Source organism: Prinia subflava, chromosome 1 (genome assembly GCF_021018805.1).
Source record: "Prinia subflava isolate CZ2003 ecotype Zambia chromosome 1, Cam_Psub_1.2, whole genome shotgun sequence".
Classification (NCBI taxonomy): Eukaryota; Metazoa; Chordata; class Aves; order Passeriformes; family Cisticolidae; genus Prinia; species Prinia subflava.
Genome location: NC_086247.1, coordinates 27053342 through 27076036, shown reverse-complemented (window position 1 = coordinate 27076036; position 22695 = coordinate 27053342). Strand labels below are relative to the sequence as shown.

Below are 22695 nucleotides of genomic sequence, written 5' to 3'. Positions count from 1 at the left end.
AGAGTTTGTACTTACTGAAGGTATTGATGCTGCTTCTATTCGTATTTAACATGATTCAAAAGTACCATCAAATCTAGAAACACCATTTTGTTTACCGCATTCAGATGTGATCTAAGAAATTGAGGAGAGATAAAGAATAGCATCTGGTTTTATTAGTTTCTAAAAACCTTCACAGTATGTGATACCAGTAGTGACGGAAAAGGGAGACAAGATTACACTGGCATCTTTTCTACCAAAATGTTAATGTCAATCATGAGTAATCAAATGGCTACAGTAATTATCTAATCTGTTCCCTGTATGTGTATTGCTTGAATTTATAATGCTTCTTTGCCACAGGATTTGTGAACATGTGCTTTAGGGACTGCTCCTACACATTCTGTACATGCAAGCAGGCCCGACTGGTGTGCGTCACTGCACCGACTCCATCAAACTGCGGCAGAGAGGAGCAACCTCATCCACAGTCTGGATTTCTGTGGGAAGCCTGCACTGCTGCAGGCACTGAGCAGATGTGCATTGTGTCCTTTTGCTGGTGCTGACATGCCTTGTGGCTTCGCCCATGTACAGTGTTGTTGATTGTATTGTTTCAGTATCCACCTTCCTCTAAGGGCTAGCTTATAGCTTTGCCTGAGGCACTGCATTCTGCCATGAAACCACAGTCACAGATTATGAGTCTGATGCAGGAGGTAGACAGAAAAGAAAGAGGCTGGAAGCAACAAGCTCAAGTCTATGCCAGGCTCTCATTAGTCCCTTGGCATGGGCTCAAGCCTGCAAGTACTGCTGAATGATCAAGGAAAATAGGTATTTGATTTTAAGAGCACTGGACTTTCTATTTGTGGATGTATTGTCTGTGTGCTTAGCATGCATCACGTATTTACTGATAAGAAAATGAAGATTCAAGTAATTAAAAATCCCAGTCCCTTGGTGATGCTGGTGATTTACTTAATTTCCCTGGTAAGAACTCTAAGATCTTTTAGGAAGCCTATCATGCCAAACATTGTTTTGTTTAATCCTGTACTTGTCCTTTATATGGTACTCTTGTTGACGTCAGTGGAAACTTGACTTATGAAAGTACAGAAGAACCTGGCTGAATGGATTTTTTCAATGGTAAAATTAAATGGAAGGAAACCTTCTGAGAGGTACCAAAGTCCTATTCCTTCTTACGACATAAAGGTACAGCTTTTGCTTTGTTCTTCAGGGGTTCTTACCTATATTTTGTGTATCTCCACATTTAGTGAGTGCCGATATACTGGATAACACAAGTGGCAGATTTGAAAGTGACTGATGTGAAGTATCTATAATGAGCAAACAAGAAATGACTAATAAATGTGTAACATGCATTCCCATTTGTTGTTCTACATCACACACCACAGCCATTTCTAAATAACTTCTGTGTATACAGTTTTTTCCTATTACATTTTCATTCTGTGGTCACTAAAGCATATTGAAGTGTGCAAATGTGAGGACACGTACTGTGTTAATCACTAATAAGCTTTAAATATTTTCTGCTTATATTTGAAAGGGTCTGAGAAATGCCTCTAATTTTTGTAAGCGATTTCCAGCTGGTTACATTTGCTGTTACCAATAGTACCCATTACACAAATAGACTTTTCCTCCCTCCTCTTACAAATACAAAAGACATAGATTTTACAGTGCTGAATGTAAGTGATTAAGTCATTCTGGTGTTATTATTCTAGATTTACAATGACCTCACCGAAAACAGAATCTAAACCCCTGTGGTTAAATCACAACAGAACAATATTAAAACCAGGTTTGAACAAACCATCTTAATAAGAATATGGGGTTAAGTTACAATGTCATTTCCATACCGAAAACTGCTCAGGGCAAGACACGGAGAAGCTTTCAAAGAGGACCATGTGCAAGCGCGCTCGGCCAGGAGCCGGCCCTGGGGCCAGCCCGCCCCGCCGCAGCGCCGGGCCCCGGGAAGGCAGCGCGGCGCGGCACGGCACGGCACGGAGCCGCGGCTGGCACGGCACGGCACGGCACGGAGCCGCGGCTGGCATGGCACGGCACGGCACGGAGCCGCGGCTGGCATGGCACGGCACGGCACGGAGCCGCGGCTGGCATGGCACGGCACGGCACGGAGCCGCGGCTGGCATGGCACGGCACGGCACGGCACGGAGCCGCGGCTGGCACGGCACGGCTGCCGAGGTCCGAGCCCTCCTGTGCTGCCACCCGGGCGTTGCGCAATAGGAAAACATCTGAAATATGTACTGCCCGGTTTCGTTCTCGCTCATCCAGCCTCGAGAGCGGCAGCCGAGCCGCACTCACAGTCAAGTGTGTAATGCCTCAATGGTGAGAATTACACGTAAGCGCAGCTCGACCTGCGGCTTCTCCGGAGGCGATCACGAAAAACGCACTACGGAGCAATAAGCGGTGACGTCCCCGTTCTTCTGAAACCCCACCACGACTCCTCTCGCAACTCCAAAGCCTGGCCCCCATGACAGCCCCCGGCTGCAGGACCCTCCGCCACGGCCCAACTGCCCTCTCCGCTCCTTTGCCTCCTTTCCCTCCGCTCCCGGCAGGGAGCAGCACCGGACCACCCTGCCGCGCTGCGCACGTACACACACACAGACACACAGACACGCGCACAGAGGGACACACGGACGCACACCGCTCCCTCTCTCTCTCTCTCACACACACCGCGCTCTCGCACCCGCCGCCTGCCCTGCACCGGCTCCCGGCGCGCTGCTCCGCCCGGCCGCCGGCACCTCCCAAGGTCACGGCGCCCCGCACCGCCCGCGCAGCAGCGCCCGAAGGTGCGCGATGCGCGGCAGGCGGGCGGCCGGCGGCGCGGCAGGAGCGCGGGCGGGCGGCAGCGCCGAGGGGCCCGGCACCCCGACCCGGCGGCCCGGCACCCGCGCCCTGCCTGCGGCCGCACCGCCTGGCGCCGCCCGCCTGCTGGGGGCGCTCTCGGGCGGGCCCGCCACGGCTCCGCGGCCGATCGCGGATTATAAGGGACCGCTCTCTCCGCCCCCAGCGGAGTCTCCCTCCGCCCTCGCCCTCACTCCCCACCCCTCCTCCGGCCGCGGAGAAGGGCATGGAGTTGGCGGGAGCCTATAAAAGCCCCTGAGAGCGCGCTGGGGCTACTGCGCCGAGAGTCTGCACGGGCAGAGCAGGACCGCGCACCATGTCCCACCACTGGGGATACGGCAGCCACGACGGTGAGTGCCCGGCGGTGCAGGACACCTGCCGGCAGGTGCTCGGGAACCGCGCCCGGGACGTGCCCGCTGCTGCCCCGCGGAGCCCTTGCCCGGAGCGGCCGTGAGCTCGGTGGCGCTTTTTTCTCGTAACCTTGAAATGCACCTGCGCCCGGGCAGCCTGTCCGGCGCTCCGCACGCCGTGCCCGAGCATCTCCCGCTTCCCTGCTGACATTCCTGTACTTCCGGAAGGGAACGGCGGGCGCTGCTCCGCAGGACGGGCTGCTCCCGAGAACTCCCGGTACAGCCCCCGCCTCAGCTGTGGGGCTGCCCGGTGCCTCGGTGCCCAGGTGGGATCTCCGCTCGCTTGTGCTGCCCGCTACCGCCGGCGCACACCATTGATGCGCAGTTAAAGGCTGATGCTGGTGTTCGAACATCCCGACTTCCAGAGGGAGGGTTATCGCTGATGTCCCCCGAACTTTCTGTCTTTTCCCGCTGAGTTGCTTTCCGCTGTCTTACAGGACCCGCTCACTGGCATGAGCACTTTCCCATCGCTAATGGAGAGCGCCAGTCCCCGATTGCCATCTGCCGCAAGTCCGCCAAGTACGACTCGTCTCTGAAGCCTCTGAGCTTCACCTACGATCCCAGCACGGCCAGGAGCATCGTCAACAACGGGCACTCCTTCAACGTGGAGTTCGACGATTCTTCCGACAAGTCAGGTGAGAGCTCACCTTCGTGTGCAGGAGGGGAATGGCAGAAATCGCTAACACTCCTGCTAAAATGTTTACTAAATCCATAAGGGTTTTTTAAGGATGAAAACGTACCAAAATGTTCTGGCTTCTGCAAGGTGAGGATTCAGCAAACGGAAAACTGAGATCCTGTTAGAAGAAAACTAAGGCTATCTAGGCAGCTGAACTCCAGTGAAGTGAATTGGTTTATTTTTGGATAAATCAGAAGGATCTGAACAAGGGCTTGGCTGCGGGAAGAAAAAAAAAATAGAAGTATTTCACAGGAATAATTTTAGGCATAGGTTATCATAAGCTACTGATCAAATGGTTAAAAGAAGAGGCAAAATACATTGTAGGAAAAAAATGGCCTTAGAATAGCAAAGTATTACAGTTAACAACTTGAAGTGGAAATAGTTTGGAAATAGTTTCTTTGGTTATCAAAATATTATTTCATATTTCCGAAGCCCCAGGTTAGTACAGGAAGAGAGGAACGAATAGGAAATACCTCTTTGTTATTTTGTAATTTAAAAAAGCATTATCCCTGGCATTTCTTGATGCTGGGTTTTCTAGATAAAGTGTCTGACACATTCCTACAGATTTTGCTAGCAGGCAGTCAGTCCACAGTGTCTTGTTTTGCCTTGTGCTCTGTGTTGAAATTAAGCACTGAATCCTGGAAGCCCTTAGTAATCCTGACTGAAAGGAATGGCCTTTCTGATGGGCAGACTGAATCTAGGCTGTCCTTGCAACAAGGGATTGTAGTTTTTCATATGGCTGCATTTGCAGAAATCATCACCCTGCCACAGTGAATGTGCCTTTATTTTTAAGTTGGACCACAGAAACAATGCTGTTGTAAGTTACTGCCGTCTCTAGACACTGCCTGATTTAACTTGCTTGAGCAAGTGTCCTATTTTTCCTAAGTGTTTTGTTGGCCATGTCATTTAGGGAATGGTGCCGAAACCAAATGATCTGTGCCTACTAAAAATACGAGGTTTTTGTAGCTAATGTAATACAGCAGTGGAACAGACATTCAACAGCGCTCTGAGAATTTGACTTTGTATTTGGACTGTAGTCTTTATGCTGAACAATATTAAGTGGCCAGATATAACTCTTAGCAGCTGTATAAATACATGTAGGTCCATATAATAATTTACAAAAAAGCATCAACATTAATATTTATATGGTTTTAAAAAGGAGAGGAAAAAGGTATTCTGACCTCTGTTTATTTTCCTAAAACACAGGGAAGCTAAAGGAGCTGCATTATACTCAATTTAACAGTGTCATGATCCAGAGTACAAAAGAGGTATTTTCTTAGCAGATAACATGTAAGTCTGCTCTTGCTGCTAGCCTGCTCTCACTGAACCCAAAGGAAGCAGGTTCAGGTCTCCGTAGTGTAGAAAACTATTGTGTTCACTTTGTCTGTATCTAAGTCTGGAAAGAGCTGTGAAAATCAGGCTGTGAGGAAAAATGGGAGGACATGGAATAATTTAAAGGAACGTCTGTAGGAAGAATGCTTTTTATGAGAAGTCAGTGCAGAACCAGAACATCTGTGACAGGGATCCTTTGACAAATATGCAGTGACACAGCTTTCAGAGTGGGAGGATAGGAGATGCAAGTAGAAATAGTCTCAGTATCTCTATCAGTGAATCAAAAATTATTGTTCTTGAGAAACAAAAAACACTGAACAGATTTCTGTGAAGCTGGGTAAGGGTGGATCATTCACTACTAGACTTCCTATTGAAATTTACAGTGCACAGAATCTACCTGGCAGCACACTTAATGGCTTCATTTGTATGCGGTTAACTAGGTAACCTACTTTCCTTACACAAAATAGAGCTGTCTTTGACTTCTATCTGCTTGATTCTGAATTTGACACTTAAATGTGCATACCCAGTTCTTGGTTAGACATCACACAACAATCACAGGGAGATGCTGTGTGAGGTTATGGGATGTGCTGGTATGTTTTACAGAAGACAATGAAATAATATCCTATAAATATTTCCTACAGGCTGTATTGCTTGTTTCTATGAGCTGTCCCATATGTGGTAATGAATTACCTCTAGTAGTAGGCGCAAAATGAAGTAATAAGATCATTGTTTGTGAATAATCCTCAAGATGAGTAACTGCACACAAAGTAGATCCATTTCATTAGGAACCGTCAGTCTACAACTAACGACACTGAAGCAAACTGAACAGCAGTTCTAGGTCTTAATGTCTGTTTGATCAACCCTGCTATTCCCAGTATACAAAATGAGTTCTTGCTATTAAAAAAACCCAAACAGGTAGTAATAGCATAATAAAAATAGGTAAGAAAGCTAAAATGCATGTTTGGATAAAACTCTCTATTTTAAAAGAAGCTGTTACTTATTTCTTTGATTCAGAAAATATGTAAGCGGATAATCTGTTGATCACAGTTGAGAAGTAGATACAAGCCCAATCAAAATTTTGGTATTTTTCCTGCAGAATGTATATTTGTTACATTACATGTATGAATTAGGAAAGTTGTATGAAGCTTCTGCCCGTATCTGTGGAAAACAAAAAGAAAAATTTGGATTCCTTAAAATTATATCTATATTGCCTTGAGTAAGAAAGCAAAATAAAAGTTAAGCTTTTCAGCAAAACCTTATGCACAATTTATGTGACTGATATAACTTCACAGAAGAAAACGTTTTCTTTGCTTTCAGAAGATTAGTAATTGGTTGAGCTTTCAAGGCATAACTCATGATTCAGATTGTAATTATGCTTATGACCTATACAATTTTCTCTTACAATAAATTGCTAACAGAGAAGTTGTATTTCTAGCAGAGAAACAGTATTAATTCTTTGTGATAGCTTTAGAACCTGACTTTGTTTTACTTTCATGTTAATTTTTTAGATATGCCTAGATGCTACCAACAATGCTAAGAAAAACCCTCTTCCTAAGCAACTACTTCCAAATCTTTGATTTCAGTTCTTGTAGCAACTGTCCTGTGTTGTGTGACAGCTGTTACACTCCAGAATACGCTTGCAAAGGCAGTTAATTTCCAAAGTGAATCCCCTTCATATTTCACAGTTGCAAGTTGGTAGAAATGGTGTGTGGAAAGGATATTCACAAGCCAGCTTTGCCATGTTAATGAACTTCTTTCATCTGGACAAAATTCCATTTTTTTCCCTTACATAAAATAGTATTTTCTATTTTGTATCCTTGGAGCCTTTTGGAATGCCTTCTTGGGTTTGTATGTAGAAACTGAACTGTGAACTTCACCATTCAGTTGTTACTTAGTCAGTCTTCGCCTTCAGTTCTTGCAGTTGCTTTCTTAATTCTCATGTCCACTGTCTTTTGGTAGTAATGGAATGTAAAGTATTTGTAGGCATTCATCTTTAAAATTCTTTACTTTTTAAAATTTCTTCTTCATTTTGATACCAAAAAGTCATGATAAAAGTGTCCCTAGTAATAAAAAAAAGTGTCCCTAGTAATAAAACTTTGAATTCAGGTTCATCCACTCTTGTGATGGAACCAGACCTTACATGTATGAATGAAGCAAGTGGTGGTGATAATTCTTAAAATAAGATGTGTTACTATAATCCAGGAATTTTACAGCAAAGGAGTCTCATTAAGGGTACTTCTTTTATCATAGTAAACATTTCATATTCCAGTCCTCTGGAAAGACTTGCATTATCATTTCCCTCTTTAAAAGAAAGAAGTAAATAGTGACTTCTCAGAGCTGTAAAACCACAGGATGTGACTGCTCAAAAAACCCTCAAGAGCCTGAAAGATTTTTGGTGCATACATAAAGTGTGTTCTCTATGTGAGTTTTCCCTGAAAATGTTTGAGAATTTATCTGAATTCTGAAATTCAAGTAAGACACGTTCACAACAGTAGACATGTATTCTGTATTTCCTGATCGAGTGTTTGATGAGCTTATAAAAGAAATCAGTCAATCAGATTTGACTTTATTCTGTAACAAGAATGTTAAAATATCATATCTTAGCTGTAGAACCTGACAGAAGTGAATTGCAACTATGGTGTAAAACTCTAGAGACGTTACAAAATGTGCTGGTAATTTATGCTTGTGGATAAGTCTCTTAATTATTTCCTTCTTCTTACTGCTGAGCAGCAAGGTAGAGTATTGAAATTCAAGTCTGTGTCCCAAGAAAATCTGACTTTTTTTGCAAATATTAAGTCATAGTAGAACTTAAAAATTATGAGAAGACCTTGAAAACGAAAATACTATGTTCATCTTGATGCTAGCTCCCCTTGAGAGTCTTTCAGTAGTTGTAATCCAATATATTACCTGATTCTTTCAATAATTGTAAATATTAATGCATACACTTCAGCTGTCTTGAATTATGACTCACTGTGAATAAACTAATCTGTTTTGTTACAGTGGTTATTGAAGATCCAGTGCATTAGCACTTCTCAGCTGGCAGTGAGTTGCTTTAAAAATAGTGCCACTGTTGCTCTTCTCCTACACTTCCACCTCAGCTGGTAAATGGAAGAAGAAATATGTAGGTCCGCTATCTTTAAGGCACAACTCTTAATCAAAGTCACTGCTACTGGTCTATTTTTAGGCTTCTCAGATCTAAAGAGATAATATTAGCCATGCTAGAATAATACTGCATGTCATCAGTATAGGGTCATGGATTGAAGGTCCACAGTGCAGTATAGCTTAAGCAACGAATGTGTTGATCCTCTGGAATCAGAAATCAGAGAACTGATTGATTATAGGTTTAAGGGACTGTATTCAGGCACCTGCTTATGTCACAAGTAATGTTGTGGCTGGCTTGGCTAAAAAGTCAGAGGTTTTCAAGGGCATGTGATCTTTAGGTCATTTTTCCTGTGAACTGGGATCACCAGAAGCTGCAAAGTCTGTGTAAACAAGTTACTTGAATAGCTCCAGTATTTCCAGGAACTGGAAAGGAGGATGAGAGGGCATGAGATTAGTCCTGCATGTTTCAGGTCTTCATCTCTTTACAGAAAAGTGCCCTTCTTCATTTACACTGGGGTGGGGTTTGTTTTTTATGGTTTTTTTGGGGGGCTGGGTTGTTGGTTTGGTTTTTTTTAATGTTAACATGCAATTTCTGAGCAGAAATTTGACCTGGATTCTGCGTTGAACTATCATGGAAACGCCCTTCCCTCTTGCTAATCCCTCCTCTAGAGGTGCCTTTAATGCAAAACCAGGAGAAACTAGGCAGCTGTTATCAGCTGGGGCCACTTGGAAAAGTTTATTTTTAAGATGTAATGAAGCTGTGTGCCAGATGTCACGATTGCCACTCTTCTCAGCTGATAATTTGTTTATTTACTTGCAAGCATGAGGGACTGCTGTGTATTTACAGGCAATGCTCCCACCTTGAGTTTGTTAGTCCTTCATTAGATCTCAGCATAGTATGCACACTGTCCAAAACACAATTTTCAGGACAGGAAGCAGCCACTGGATTAGTATTTAAGTATTACTATTAAAAATTAAATCAGTTGATACTCTCAAGAGAATTTTAATGCTTCCAGCTTGGTTCTTAAAGTTATTGTCAGCCTATATAGTGTGAAATGTGAGGGCTGAAGGCTGGTCAGAGACTCAGTACAGCATCTTATGATTCTTAGAGAATGTCTGTTTAAGAGACTACATGAGAAATAAGCTGGTCTCAGGGAATTGGAGAAATGTTAAGAACCTAAATGACTTTGTATCCTGAAGCAGATCAGAGTCTTTCTGGCTGCTGCCCAGTCTGGATGAAATAGTTCAACTGAGGTGAATTGGAACCACTGACCTGCTGCAGATACACACGTCTTCAGACTTGCTGTGTTTTGGCAGCTATTTCATTCTGGTCTATCTCTGTGGAACATCCTTGTAGCCTTATCAGGCTAAATTTCTAGCAATGTCAGCTGTAGGTTTGTTTTGGTTTTTTTTCCTTATGATATACTGATTTTTTTTTTTTCCTCACAGTGAAACCCATTAGAGATGTTTTTCTGCAAATATGAGCCCTACAGTCAGGTGCTTCAATGCTGTCTTGCTCTTGTTGCTTGTCATGATACAATGTCCTAGGAGGAATATCTGAAGGAGATAATATAAAGAAGGAAACATCTCACAAAATGGCACTCTCTGTACTCCACGTTTCACAGAAGTGACAGCTCACCCTAACTAACTCTAGTCTGTCAGATGCGAAACCCATCCTTGCATAAGAGCACAAGGCTAATTCCTGAGCATCCTCATAAGAGCCTTTTTCATGTCATTAATAGTACATGGAGCTCAAGTAGGTCTTTTTCTTGCCTCAAGTAATGCTCCATCTGCTTTGTCTCTTCAAGTCCTGTTTTCCATTGTACAGATGGAAAATCTGTACAATGTCTGTGTATACACAAAAGCTTAACAAATATTAACACTAATGTATGTACTATGCATATGTTTACATAACATACCTAGAATGTTATTTACATGTCACATGTACTGTAGGCTGATATAAAATCATATTTTCCTTTGTGCTGAAGCAGTGTGTGTGCAGGAGGGCTGTTCTCAAAGGTAGATGCTTGAAATATCCTGCTGCTAGTTTTTGTTTGGTGGAACCTCAATTAGGATCAGTTCTCCAAGTTTGGAGCTTTTGGGCATCTACTGTGCTCTAGTGGACCCATTATTTCAGCTACTGGAAGGAGCTTGGTAGTCAGTGATTGTCATTTGTAGCACATTTTCTCATTCTGCATTTTCTCAGATAAACAAAGTTTACAGTAGTATTGTTTCTTGTCGCGCTAATTTGTATGACAGGAAGAAATTCAATCTAACTCATTAAACAGTCTTGTAGTTCCTCCATTTTGATTAATCTTTTGACGTGTTTATTGGCTTGATGAGATTTATTAGTCTTCTGCTCTGTCTAGAGACAACATTCCATAGGAGTTAACTAAACAGCAGTAATTCCCAGTGTATTCCTGCAAAAATTTAGATGTGCATGCAGCCGCTTTCTGAAAAAAGGTGTGAAATGGTCCACAGTACTTTTTTACAAGGCTATTCTGTTTTACGTTGGAAGGATAACTGCTGACTGACTTGCCTTTAAATAGAACAGCGAAGGTGTGTAGCCTCAGTAAACAGCCCTACCAGGGGCAGCAAAACACCCCTTGACTCCTGAGTGTTTTCAGAAATCCCAAGGGAATGTAATGGAGTAAAATCCACTTCAGCTTCTGTATCCAAGAAATCCCACAGTTGGTATAAGTCACATAAATGGAAGAGTTTGTGTGGTTATTTGACTTCCTGTTAGTGCTGCTAATACTTGTGTTCACCTAATTTAGACCATGTTACGAGATCATTCAACAGTGAAATATAATTACTGGATGTTACTAGTATAACTTTTCCAGTAAAGTGTAGAAGATAGAATGGTAATGGAAAAAAATTACTATTACTTAATCTAAGGAAGGTAGCTACAAATTTGTCTAATAAGTGTCTAGTAGTGGAAAAGAAGAAAGGGCGCTGTCAAACTGTCACCTCTTGGGCTGTAACACAAGACCAGGTTATGATGTAAACTGGCTTGAGTAGATGAATCTGTGAGAAAAGAACGTTTTTTCAGCTCATCTTGTGCTGTCTTCAGACACCATTGCATCTGAAGCTGTGCTAGAAAACAAAGGATCACAGCTGCATATGTATTTCCGGGATGGTTTCCACTGACACTGATTTCAAAAGTAAGGGAGCTAATGATGAAATGCTCAAATATGGATTAGAACTTCCCCGTCATTTCTAAAAAAAGGGATGGAAAGGTTGGACTTCTTTTCAACATAGCCTCGAGATGATATTCTTGTCACTTGGGACAAACACAGGGAAGTTGCTGGTATGAATGTTGTTCTGATTCTCTGTGAACTTTTATATTGCAAAAAGCCGGTAGCATTTATTTATGGTTTAAAAAGCTTGTTCTGAAGAAGAAAGTGGTTCTATCATTCCTACTTTGTGTTTAAGTTTAGTTTTAAGTTTTAGTTTAGTGGAAAGGCTAAGTGTTAAAAATAAAATAACTGCTTAACGTAGGCTAGAACAAGAGGGCAGTTCTGTAATTAAGCCTGCTGAATTTGTATTCATTAACACTAATCTAATTATTACTTTCTTTGAATGCTCTGCTGTGAGTCAAAATAAGCTAGTGCTGGATTTGAGAACCACAGAATGAGAAAAGTAAGCAAAAACTACAAAGAGATTTTTCTGCATCTTTTGGGGTTTTGAGACTATAGCAGACTTTGTGTAGAGGAATAACACTGCAAATGAACTCAAGAACATTGCATGGTTCTGCTTTTCAGCATGCTTTCCATTGATTAATAATGGCAGATTAACTGTGCTGTGCTAGTGCTTTCTGAGGTCTAGGAGTGGTGGAACCTCAGTCCATTTGTACCTGCAACGACCAGCAAGACCTTGAGCCAAAGGAAGTGAAACTGAAATATTGCAAATCCATGCCATCATTTTAAACTGAAACATGATACTGTATGGATTAAATGATTATGCATCTGTAAAGACACAGCAACCAGTTGCTCCATTTCCAAAAGGAACTAATGACTTTTTACATCTGCCATTCTGAAAAAAGTACTCATTTCTGAAAAAAGTACTGTGCTTGAAACAGTTATGCTTGTTGGCAACTAGCACATGCAGAAATGTAAAAGTAAAAAATGTTCCTATTTTATTACTTTAAGTAGCCATTCTTCTTTGGATCACGTAGCTTGGAAATAGGTAGGACAAGTCCTGGTCTGTTGGCTACAGTATTGGAAATTCCATAGGTTGCAGTGGAACATCTATTTGTGTCTTTCAAATAAAAATACATGTTGGGAGACTTCTAAATATATTTACCAAAGGAGCTCTAGGCAAATGCTAGATTTGTCCACTGAACCCAAATTTTGCATGCAAAGGGAACACTGGTGGAAAGGAATGTATTTTTAAGAAATCTTAATTCATTTTGATGTATTGCAAATTTTTAGTGAAATCCTTCTCACATTGTTCTTTATCTCCATGGCTGGTGTTGTCCATGCGTGTATACAGTGGGACTCTGTCAAACCTGAACATGCAGCCACCTTTTGCAATCAGCATTTGATGTGTGTTTTCATACATGCACGTATTGTGCTAGTGTCTAGACTAATTGCAGACTGAGAGGAAAGCATCTTTACTCCACAGAATCATTTTGTGGCACATACACAGAGCACACTTACATGTAATATCTGATGTCAACACTCTTCTGTCACTTTATTGTGTATATATTTATAGAGAGAAATTGGTCTCTTAAAATATCGAATACTTCAAATTACTTCTTGTTTTTAAATTTTTAAAAATTAACAACTTTAAGATTTCATTTTGAATTTGGATTTGAGATGCTTGGAGGAAAAAAAAGGAAAAAGTCCCCAACCAAGCCTCAGACTGGTGGGAAACCTTGCTCTGATAACTTGTGTAAATAGCTCTATTTAATAGAACTATTTGTTATTATCCTGTGCTTTATGCTGCACTGGAGGAGACGTTGTCTGTGCCCTGAGCATTTTGCAATGGTAGGGCTTGATCCTGCATATCATAATGGTGATTGGTCACAGTTGGAGTAGAGGGGTAAAACTCACAAGCAGAACAAGGGAGCTTGCTCTTGTATAATTCAAAGTGTGGCTGGGAACTTAACTCAGAGCAGTCCCATAGCACAAGTAATGCCACATAATGGAGAGCATAAATGAACAACTTGTTTCCAATCGATGTTTTAAAAAAATCTTTCTGTGTAGGCATTGCCATTTTTACCGCAGTGGGAGGGACAAGAGATTTGAATTCACATCTCTGCACTGTCTGGTCCTGTGCCTAGTGCTTTACCTTGCTGCAGCAAGACTAACCCATGGCTAACAGGTGTTCAGGTTTAAATTGGAACCAAAAACATTTTACTCAATCCAATCTGCCACAGGATTTGCAGGATTAAGGCCTAAATGGATGAAGTGTCTAAAATGAAAGGACAGAGTACATTAGTACATGGAAAATGATTCAGTCTTCAAATGTACTTCCTTAGAATGATTCTATGTGAGCCTCTTACAGAGGGCGTTTTTTATCTATTTGGTGACAGAAAAGTTGCATCTTCCCTCATTACTTGTAATACCAGCATGCCTGTTAAATTGCTGATGAGATGCTCACTGTAAAGTCACTTACATTTTTATGCATTTATTACCGATTTTGCAGTAATGTACCATTGAAGATGGTCTGGAGTAGCATGGCAGCATGCAGTGAACTGTAAATCACATAAAAGACTGGAGATACCTGTTTCAGTTCAAAGGAAGACTTGATAACAAAAGTTGTGTGAGTTGCTAGTAAAGGCTCTTTTCTTTGCAGTGCTGCAAGGAGGGGCGCTGGATGGAGTCTACAGGCTGGTGCAGTTCCACATTCACTGGGGATCCTGTGATGGCCAGGGATCTGAGCACACTGTGGATGGTGTGAAGTATGATGCAGAGGTAAGACGTGCTTTACCTTCTCCAAACTTGGTATAATGAGGGGGGTTTTTTTAAGTATTCCACCATAGTAGCACTTTCATTACAGATTTTCATAGTAGAAGGTTACCATAGACAATTTTGGTATGATGCCACCTGAGAACATAGGCTTGCAAGACCAGGAGATTAGATTTGTAATTTTTCTCAGCTACTTCCTGTCGAAGAGAAACAGGAAACCCCACGTTAATAATACCTGTTTTTTTCCCTGCTTTCTCAGTGACTCTTGGAAATTTTGAAGAAAGAGAACTGCAGCACCTCTGTACATGCACATCCCCTTTTCCTAGCTTCAGTTTTAAACATCAGAGGGATTTATAAAAGCAGCAGAATAATTTTGGGTAGATATTTTCATATTTTGGTAGCAGAGAATCAAGGGGGGAGCTATGAAGAGGGCAGACAGTAAAGTGCAATCTTACAGGCTTTCTTTGTGATACTTTTGAGATGCCGGATGTCCCTCAGACCACTCAAGACTCCATATTTCTCCATATTATTCTGATACAGAAACTGAGTGACTTCAGTGCCTTGCATCCCACCTTTCACTGTCCCCTGTTTAGAAATCTACCTCTGGTTTCTGTGACTGACTTCTAAAATATATTCATAATTACACATTTGCGGAACATACCTGTGATTTCGCATTGACAGATAAAAGAAATTGCCCAACAAATTCATTGGCTCTGCTGCTTTTTTCCTGAGGGAAGTAGCTTTTCTCTTACCTGAGAAACTTTCAGTTGCCTTCTGTCTCTCACAGTACCATAATTACTTGTTCAACTTGACTTGCAGATGTGGGCAAACAGCCTGATGAATTTAAATTAGAAATAACTTGGAATTTAAAAGGAAAGTAACATCCTGGCTAACATGACCTGGAGATTCATTTGTTGCTCTTTTCCAAGTCTTTCCAGAAAAGGAGGGGACAGGTTTTTTTTTAAAAAAAACCCTTTTAAATTGTGAGTCAAATCTGTACTTAATGTGTCTTCTTTGCTTCTTCTGACACTGGCACTATATGTCAGTGTGGTAAGAACTCCAGGATACATATTATGAAAATACTACATTGAAATCCTGTATGTGGGCTGTATGTGAGAAAAACTTATGCTGAAGAAAACAGGAGTTTCACCAACTGAAAAGCAGAATGATACAGCCACAGCTTGCTTTAAAGCTCACCAGGGAATGGGAGTGAGGAGCAAAATAAAATGCATTATAGAAATCTCTTTGAATAAATGAAACTTTTAAGTAGATAAATAATTCAACAAATTCTTAACTGTACACAAAAGCTTTCAAACCTCAGCAGTAAAACACCATCTTGCTCTTAATAAATTGCTTCCCTGCATCTTCATTTGTGAAGTATTCTGGATAGAATATCATCTTCACATTGCTTCTTTGTTTTCTTGCTCCTAGCTCCATATTGTTCACTGGAATGTAAAATATGGTAAATTTGCTGAAGCTGTGAAGCATCCTGATGGTTTAGCTGTGGTGGGCATCTTCATGAAGGTTTGTTAAACTTTTTTTTTATTATTTGTCCACATTCACTGTGTTGCAGGGGGGAACCTAAGAGCAGAAAATAGGGAATAAGGCAGCACTGTGCTATACTGCCCAAATCTGTAGCAAACTAGGTGATGCTCCAAATTCTTACCTTCCTTTATCTATAAAAATTGTGCACTGGCCATGGAGCGTGACTGCCATCCATCATGTGGCAGCCTTGTAGCAGCACTCTTGCCTTCATCAAGACAGTGATGCTACCATAACTCTTACCAGTGAAAGGTGGAGTGCATAACTGATAGAGTTGTGTGCATGAATCTGCAGTGTGACCAGCCTAAATAACAGCTATTTTCCTTTTCTTGATGTTGTTAAATGCCAGAGTGTTTTGTGTTAGTTGAATTGTCTTCGCAGCTAGCTGGAGGACACGTCTGCTCCAGCAGTATGTAGTACTCCATCCTGGCCTCACGGAGGGTGACTGTTTCATTAGGGGGGTGACTTCCATAAAAGAAGAACAGCCTAGGTCCAAAAATAAATCCATGCACGGTAAATGAAAATAGCTTTATTCTGCCCAATGTCCTTGGCTGACCTGTTTGTGCTCACTGTCAACTGGCATGATTTTACAGAGACTGATGTAGTCACTTATGCTGTAATACTCCTATTACGTAATGAAATGAGGTTGGAAAAAAGTTTCCTTGAGAACCCTAACAGAAAACTAAAGGTGTCATGAGAATGCACAGTGATTTTTATTTTCATATGGTTTGTGTTACAGGTGGGAAATGCCAAGCCTGAGATGCAGAAGGTTGTGGATGCTCTGAGCTCCATTCAAACCAAGGTAATACTTGCTATCTGTGTTGATGGACACTCAACAACTGTGTGTGTTATCTTCTTTGAAAAGTAAATTTTTACTTCTTCCCAGGCTGCTGCATATATGAAAGTAAAACAAACCTTCCTGCCATCAGCATAGGTGCTCCTACAGTTCTAAAAGCAAAACAGATTAGAGTGAAGTTCAGATAGAGAAAGATAGTCACACAGATAGGAAATAATCACAGTACTCCCTGCTCTCTGTCTTTTAACTGTATTTAAACCTATATGGTAGGATACATCTTCCTAATCTAAACTGCATTCCTAGGTGCCCTTTCTAGTCAGTGGTAACAGATGGAAAAGGCATTTCCCCTCATCTGTCCATCTGCAGGCCAAATTTCCTTTTTCCAAGAGGGCATGCTTCTCTTGGCTATTTCTAGAGAGAGTTCAGATCCTGATCCAGTTTGATCAGGATATATCATTTAGGGGCAAAAAGTCTTTCTGTATTTTAAATATTGTGTGCAGTGTGTGTGTGCTGAGTAATGTGAAACTAAAAGTACTTAGTGAGTAATTAGGTACCTTCATAGTGGGTAAAGGCCTGTGCCAAATGTGGACAGCAAAAGTAAAAAATGAGACTATGCTGTCATCTTTCTCATCAGGCTCCCCTTGAGGTAAATGGATATTGTTGCTTACTGCAGTGGACTCTCTAAGAGGTCTCACAGGCTCTGTGTTTCCAGTGCAATCAGTTTACATGGCATCTGAAATCTCATTGTTTTTCAGGCAAGGTCAAATCTTACCTCTAAGACCAAGGAACATCAATGCAGCATCTGATATGAGAGCAGTATCTTGAAAATCTTGTTAGAAATGTATTGTTGTGTTTAATCCCAAATGTACTATAGTTGGCATGCAACACTTGATGCCAGATTCCATTTCTGCTTTCCTACAAACATGGAGCTTTCCTAGGAGACTTCACTACTGCACTCCCCATGTGTGTATGTGATCTCTCCCTGACGTCAGCCCATCTGCTTACTTTCTTGTAGGGAAAGCAAGCTTCCTTTACAAATTTTGACCCCACTGGACTCCTTCCTGCGTGCAGAGACTACTGGACATACCCTGGCTCACTGACCACTCCACCCCTGCTTGAGTGTGTGATCTGGCACGTGCTGAAGGAGCCCATCACTGTGAGCCCTGAGCAGGTAGGTTTCCAGTGGGTGGTGCCAGTGGATGTGTGCTGGAGTTACACCAGTGGCTCAGTTCAGCCCACCAGGTGATCTGTGAAGTGGCAATGCTAGTGCAGAGCTGTGCAGGGTATTAGCTAGCATCATATGTCAGAATACCTGTCTGAAGTGGTAACCCTCTTCTGACAGGACTCTGCTTCTACCTGTGGATGTAGAGTTTGCTGTAGAATGTAAGGCTGTCCTCTGTTTGGACACTCCAGGGAGGATGGGGGAGATAAGTTAAAAAAACCCAGCAGATATTTTCCAGATACATGGTTAGAGCTGTCATGTGGCAAAAAACTGGAAAATTGAGGCATGCCTGAAAGCACCATTTGCACATGCAGAATTAGTCTAGCGTGTATTGTGAGCATCAGCAGGTTTGCTGTACATGCAGTTACCTCTCTGGGTGTACTTGCCCCGAAAAGACCAGGTTTACAAAGCACCTGGGGAGCATGGGTGCTGCATCCACAGTCTCATGCTGTACAGCTGTGGTTAGTCTGTTGGTTTTCCAGCATTTCCAGGACACAGAGCTCTTTCTGCAAGCTCTGTTTGTCAAAGAACAGACTGGGAAATCCTACGCAGATTTGTGATGATTCTAACAAAGCTCCCATTGTTTGGAAGAGGCAAAATTTGCAGATTCCAGAAGTCTGCTGCCTAAGAAAATAGTCTGTTGACTAGCCTGAGAAGGATAGTCTTCCTAGTAGGAAGAAGCTTGTGCAGATTAAATCACTCTTGGCCCCAGCCTTCTGTGCCATCCATTAATGAAATTACATACAGGCAAGATTCCATTCTTGGGTTCAGATCTGTGTGCTTGAGAGGTATAAATAGAATATAGATCCTATAAATACAAACCAGCCCTGAAGGTCTTTAGTTTAACCTTCAAATTCCTAAGTATCTTTTATTGGTGGCAGATACACTAACAACTTGCACCTAATTCTAGGGGGTTTGTTCATCTGATATGAAAGAAAATGCAATTGAGCTGTTGCAGAACTTAAAACAATAAATGATAGAATACGTGATGAGGAAGAACTATTGGAAGTAATAACTATAGCATTGATTGATTGCCATTAGTAAACTGCATATTTACTTATTCCAAACTATTTCTATTGCTGTTGATAATCCAAAGTTTGCAAATATGGTTTTATTATAAGGCAAGAGCACACTCACCAAAATAGTGGGTTTTTTCTACTATACCTACTTCAACCACCTACAAGTAGTAAAAGTTGCCACTTATTTCTCCTCCACACATCCCTGCATATTACCATCAATATTCCACACTGTGTGACAATTTGCTTTTTCATTCCCATACCGATCAAAACAAGAAACCATATATCAGAGTATTCGTGTGAGGTTTAAGATGGATAGGTTTTCCAAAGCTAGGAGGAAGCTGGATATAACAGCAGGGCATGACAAGCCTGCTACTGTTTCTTGTCACACAGCAGTTCATGGCAGAGGTTGAGCTCTGAACTTTGTTCCAGTTGGTCCTGAAGGTAAAGCCCAGTGGAGACAGGTCGCTGCTGAGGCCATTTTTCCTTGAATGTGGAAAAACCTTGTCTAGAACCTGGCTTGTAGGAAATCCTGTGTCCCACCTACATATATTCATCAGCACTTCTACCTGTCTGTGTGAGAGCATGCTTGGGGTGGGTTATTACTTCGGCACAATCTTTTTGGAGAGTTTTGGAGATTCCTATTTAGACATAAAGGTGCTTTTGTTACATCAGGTTGTGGAAACACCAATTGTACATTAGGAACAAGTACCATAACTGTACACTATGCTCCTATTGATGTGAAGCAGTTTTCCCCTCTCAGAGCATTTGAAAATCAGGCTAACTTGAATTTAATCAACAGCTTTATTTTGACCCATGTGTAAAGCAATTTTTAATTGTTATTATTTCAAGAGGACTTAAAAAGACCCAAAACTGTATAACCTGAAGAGGATTCTGAAAGGATTTCATTTCATATCTGGATCAAGGACAAACTTCTCTCTGTGCTCTGGAGTCCAGAAAATGTGTGTCTATGTCCTTGTTTTTTGTGCTTGCATAGTTGTTCTTGCCAGGATATTTTGTGGACAGGAGAGGCTATGGTGTGGATGAAATGCAGATAACGTGGATGCTGATGCCATCTCTAGACTGCTAGCACTGAGAAACCCTGGAGTGGGAGCTCTGGTTCAGGCCCAAGATGTGTAGTTTCAGAAAGGCCTGCTGAAATGAGAGGATAAATTTGAGGATATTTGTGCCTTTTTCCACAGATGTGCAAACTCCGTGGCCTTTGCTTCAATGCTGAGAATGAGCCCGTGTGCCATATGGTGGACAACTGGCGCCCATGCCAGCCTTTGAAGAGCAGAGAAGTCAGAGCCTCCTTCCAGTAACCTCAGTGCTGAGAGTGTTAGGAATTGCTGTTTGCGAGGAGCCCCTCTTGCTAAGCCCAAATCAAACTTTGCTGTGTGTGCCCAGGCAACATCTCGTCTCCCAGATCCATTCTTTCTTTTGCTCTGCGTCTGAACTGCCAGCTAATGGAATGTGAAAGGCTCTAGGCCAAATGGGGAAGGGTTCTTAAGGTGTGGGGTTGGGGGAGGCAGGGGGTGGGTGGCTGTGTGCATTTTGGTGGCCATCACTGCCACTGACACTTTGGTGTAACAGTGTGTTGGCTACTTGGGAGAGGATATGGTGGTAGCAAAATAAGCCATTTTAAGAAACCTCATCCACTGGTGTGATAGTACACGTAACTAACGATAACTTGAAGCTTTGTAAGAAGCACAGGAATACAGAACATAGCTATAATTTAGAAAAAGAAGTATTCTGAGAAAGTTAAGCAAAATGAATATTTAGAATTAGACTTCTTAGATTTTAAGAAACTGACATGTAAATATTTTTGAGACTGTTTTGCATTTTTACCCATGCTGTCAACAGCCTTAGTTACGTCTTAATGGTAGTGTTGGGTTTTTTAATTAAAAATCTTCTAAATTAAATGTTATCTTTAAAAGTTGTTACCATAGAAATAATAAAAATATCTTTTCATTGAAATAATATATGTTCTAATTTAAAAAGGAAAATAATATTGTATTTTAGATAACTTCTCTAATAAATCTATACTTCTATTTTTGCTTCCCTGCTGTTATTTTAATTCCGGTAAGGAGTCATTAATCTGTTCACATGGTTGCATATTAAACATAGTTACTAAACATATACATTGGGAATTGGCTTCAGTGACACTGAACACGAATGCAGGACTATATGGATATGTTAAGAAATTTTCTCTAAGTAGATATCTTCTCTCTGATGGCAGAAGGAGTGTTAATTTTGAGCACTCACTACAAATTATCGTCAGAATTGAATGTATAATGAAAGATGCCCTCACAAAACTTTTGGACAAAATTATACTTAAGAATAGGTTCATTAGATTCTGGTCCTAGTTATTAAATTAATTTATTATGAATTAGCTACCCTGTCAGAAATCGCTTTGTAATTTATAAGGTATAAGTTGGGCAGGCTATGTTCTAAAGCACCTGGATCTTGAAATGTATGAGTGAGATGGAAATGAAGATATCTCAAAATGCATACAAAAATCTTCAGAAAACTGTCAAATCTCAACCTTTGAAAAGCTTCCGCATTTAAAATACCCACCATCCTACCCCCACAAAAATCCCCCAAAACCAAAAAACCAAGTGTTTTGTTCTAAGTTCAGGGGTGTTTTTTCATGGAGCTACAAGGGTAAGCTACAAGTTTGTCTCTTGCTACAACAGTCATGCTGTTGGATTCAAGTTCATGTCCAGTGGTCTGAGTAGCTTTCTCACTCTAAGCATCACCCCCAGGCTTGAGTGCATTCAAGTGCATTCTTCCTAAACAATGCAAGAGAGGCTGCACCTCCTTAATGGGAATTACATTTTACATTTAGATCCAATTTATTGTGGCTTAAAGCTGCTGAAGCAAGCTAAGAGGAAATACAGAATCACAGGATGACTGAGGTTGGATGAGATCTCTGGGGGTAACTGCTTATGTTGATGCTGGGCCACCAACAGCATGTTGCCCAGGACCATGCCAAAATATCCAAGTATCTTCTAAGGACGACTACAAAAATTACTCTCAAACTTAATAAAAGAGCCCTGGATTATAAAACTCTTAAACTCACTCCTTGCCAACTATGATATCCTGAATACCAGGCAATAAGGCTGCCTGAGGAGTAGTAATCTCATTGGTACTTGAGCAGCTGAAAAATTATCCAGGCTGGTACATGACAGAGAATGTGAACTAATGTCTGGAGTGAAAACCTGGAAATGCCCTTGAGGTTCTAGCCACTGCTGCAATAAAGTGTTTCATATCATATATTCCATCACACTTCAAGGTTTCCTCATAAACAATGGCTAACAGCAAAGACAATCATCAGCCATATATTTATCAACTTGTGTGAGTCTGTTTACCTGGAATGTTGCCAGTGCCATATGTTTGCCTTTGCTGATGAAATACTTCAGTATGCAGCCAGACAGTGCAAGCTGGTGTTCCTAGGTCACATTTTTGGGTACAGGAAGAGCCTGTAGTATGTCTTACCTGTGTGGTCTACTAGGGAACACTGGCCTTTTTCTTATTTTTTCTTTTCCTGTAAGTAGTTACAGAACCACACCTCGAAGTCCTTATCGTTATATTATTCTGGACGGCTGAAATAACCATATAGAAAACTCCAGTCTTCCTGGAGGGCATAGAGCAAAAATTTATTAAAAGGCACATCTTTTTTATAGTGTTTCAGTACAAATGAATATGATTGGCCATTTAGGCAGACACCTCTTTTGTAAACATCTTTGTAAGTAAACAAGTTGTGATAACAGCAGGTGCAGAGGTTAGGAATTGTTTGGAATGTCTTCCTCCAGAGCAATAAGTGGGAAAGTCTATCTGACGTGCTTTCTC

General features: G+C 41.5%; 1 protein-coding gene across 1 annotated transcript; it reads left to right on the top strand.

Moving 5' to 3' along the window:
* Positions 1-2992: 2992 nt before the first annotated feature.
* Positions 2993-20894, top strand: CA2 (carbonic anhydrase 2). Its single transcript, XM_063391732.1, has 7 exons — positions 2993-3182; positions 3680-3877; positions 14155-14273; positions 15699-15791; positions 16549-16611; positions 17621-17776; positions 20046-20894. The coding sequence occupies exons 1-7, from the start codon at positions 3149-3151 to the stop codon at positions 20163-20165; spliced, it is 783 nt and encodes a 260-aa protein (XP_063247802.1). The 5' UTR covers positions 2993-3148; the 3' UTR covers positions 20166-20894.
* The last annotated feature ends 1801 nt before the right edge of the window (positions 20895-22695 follow it).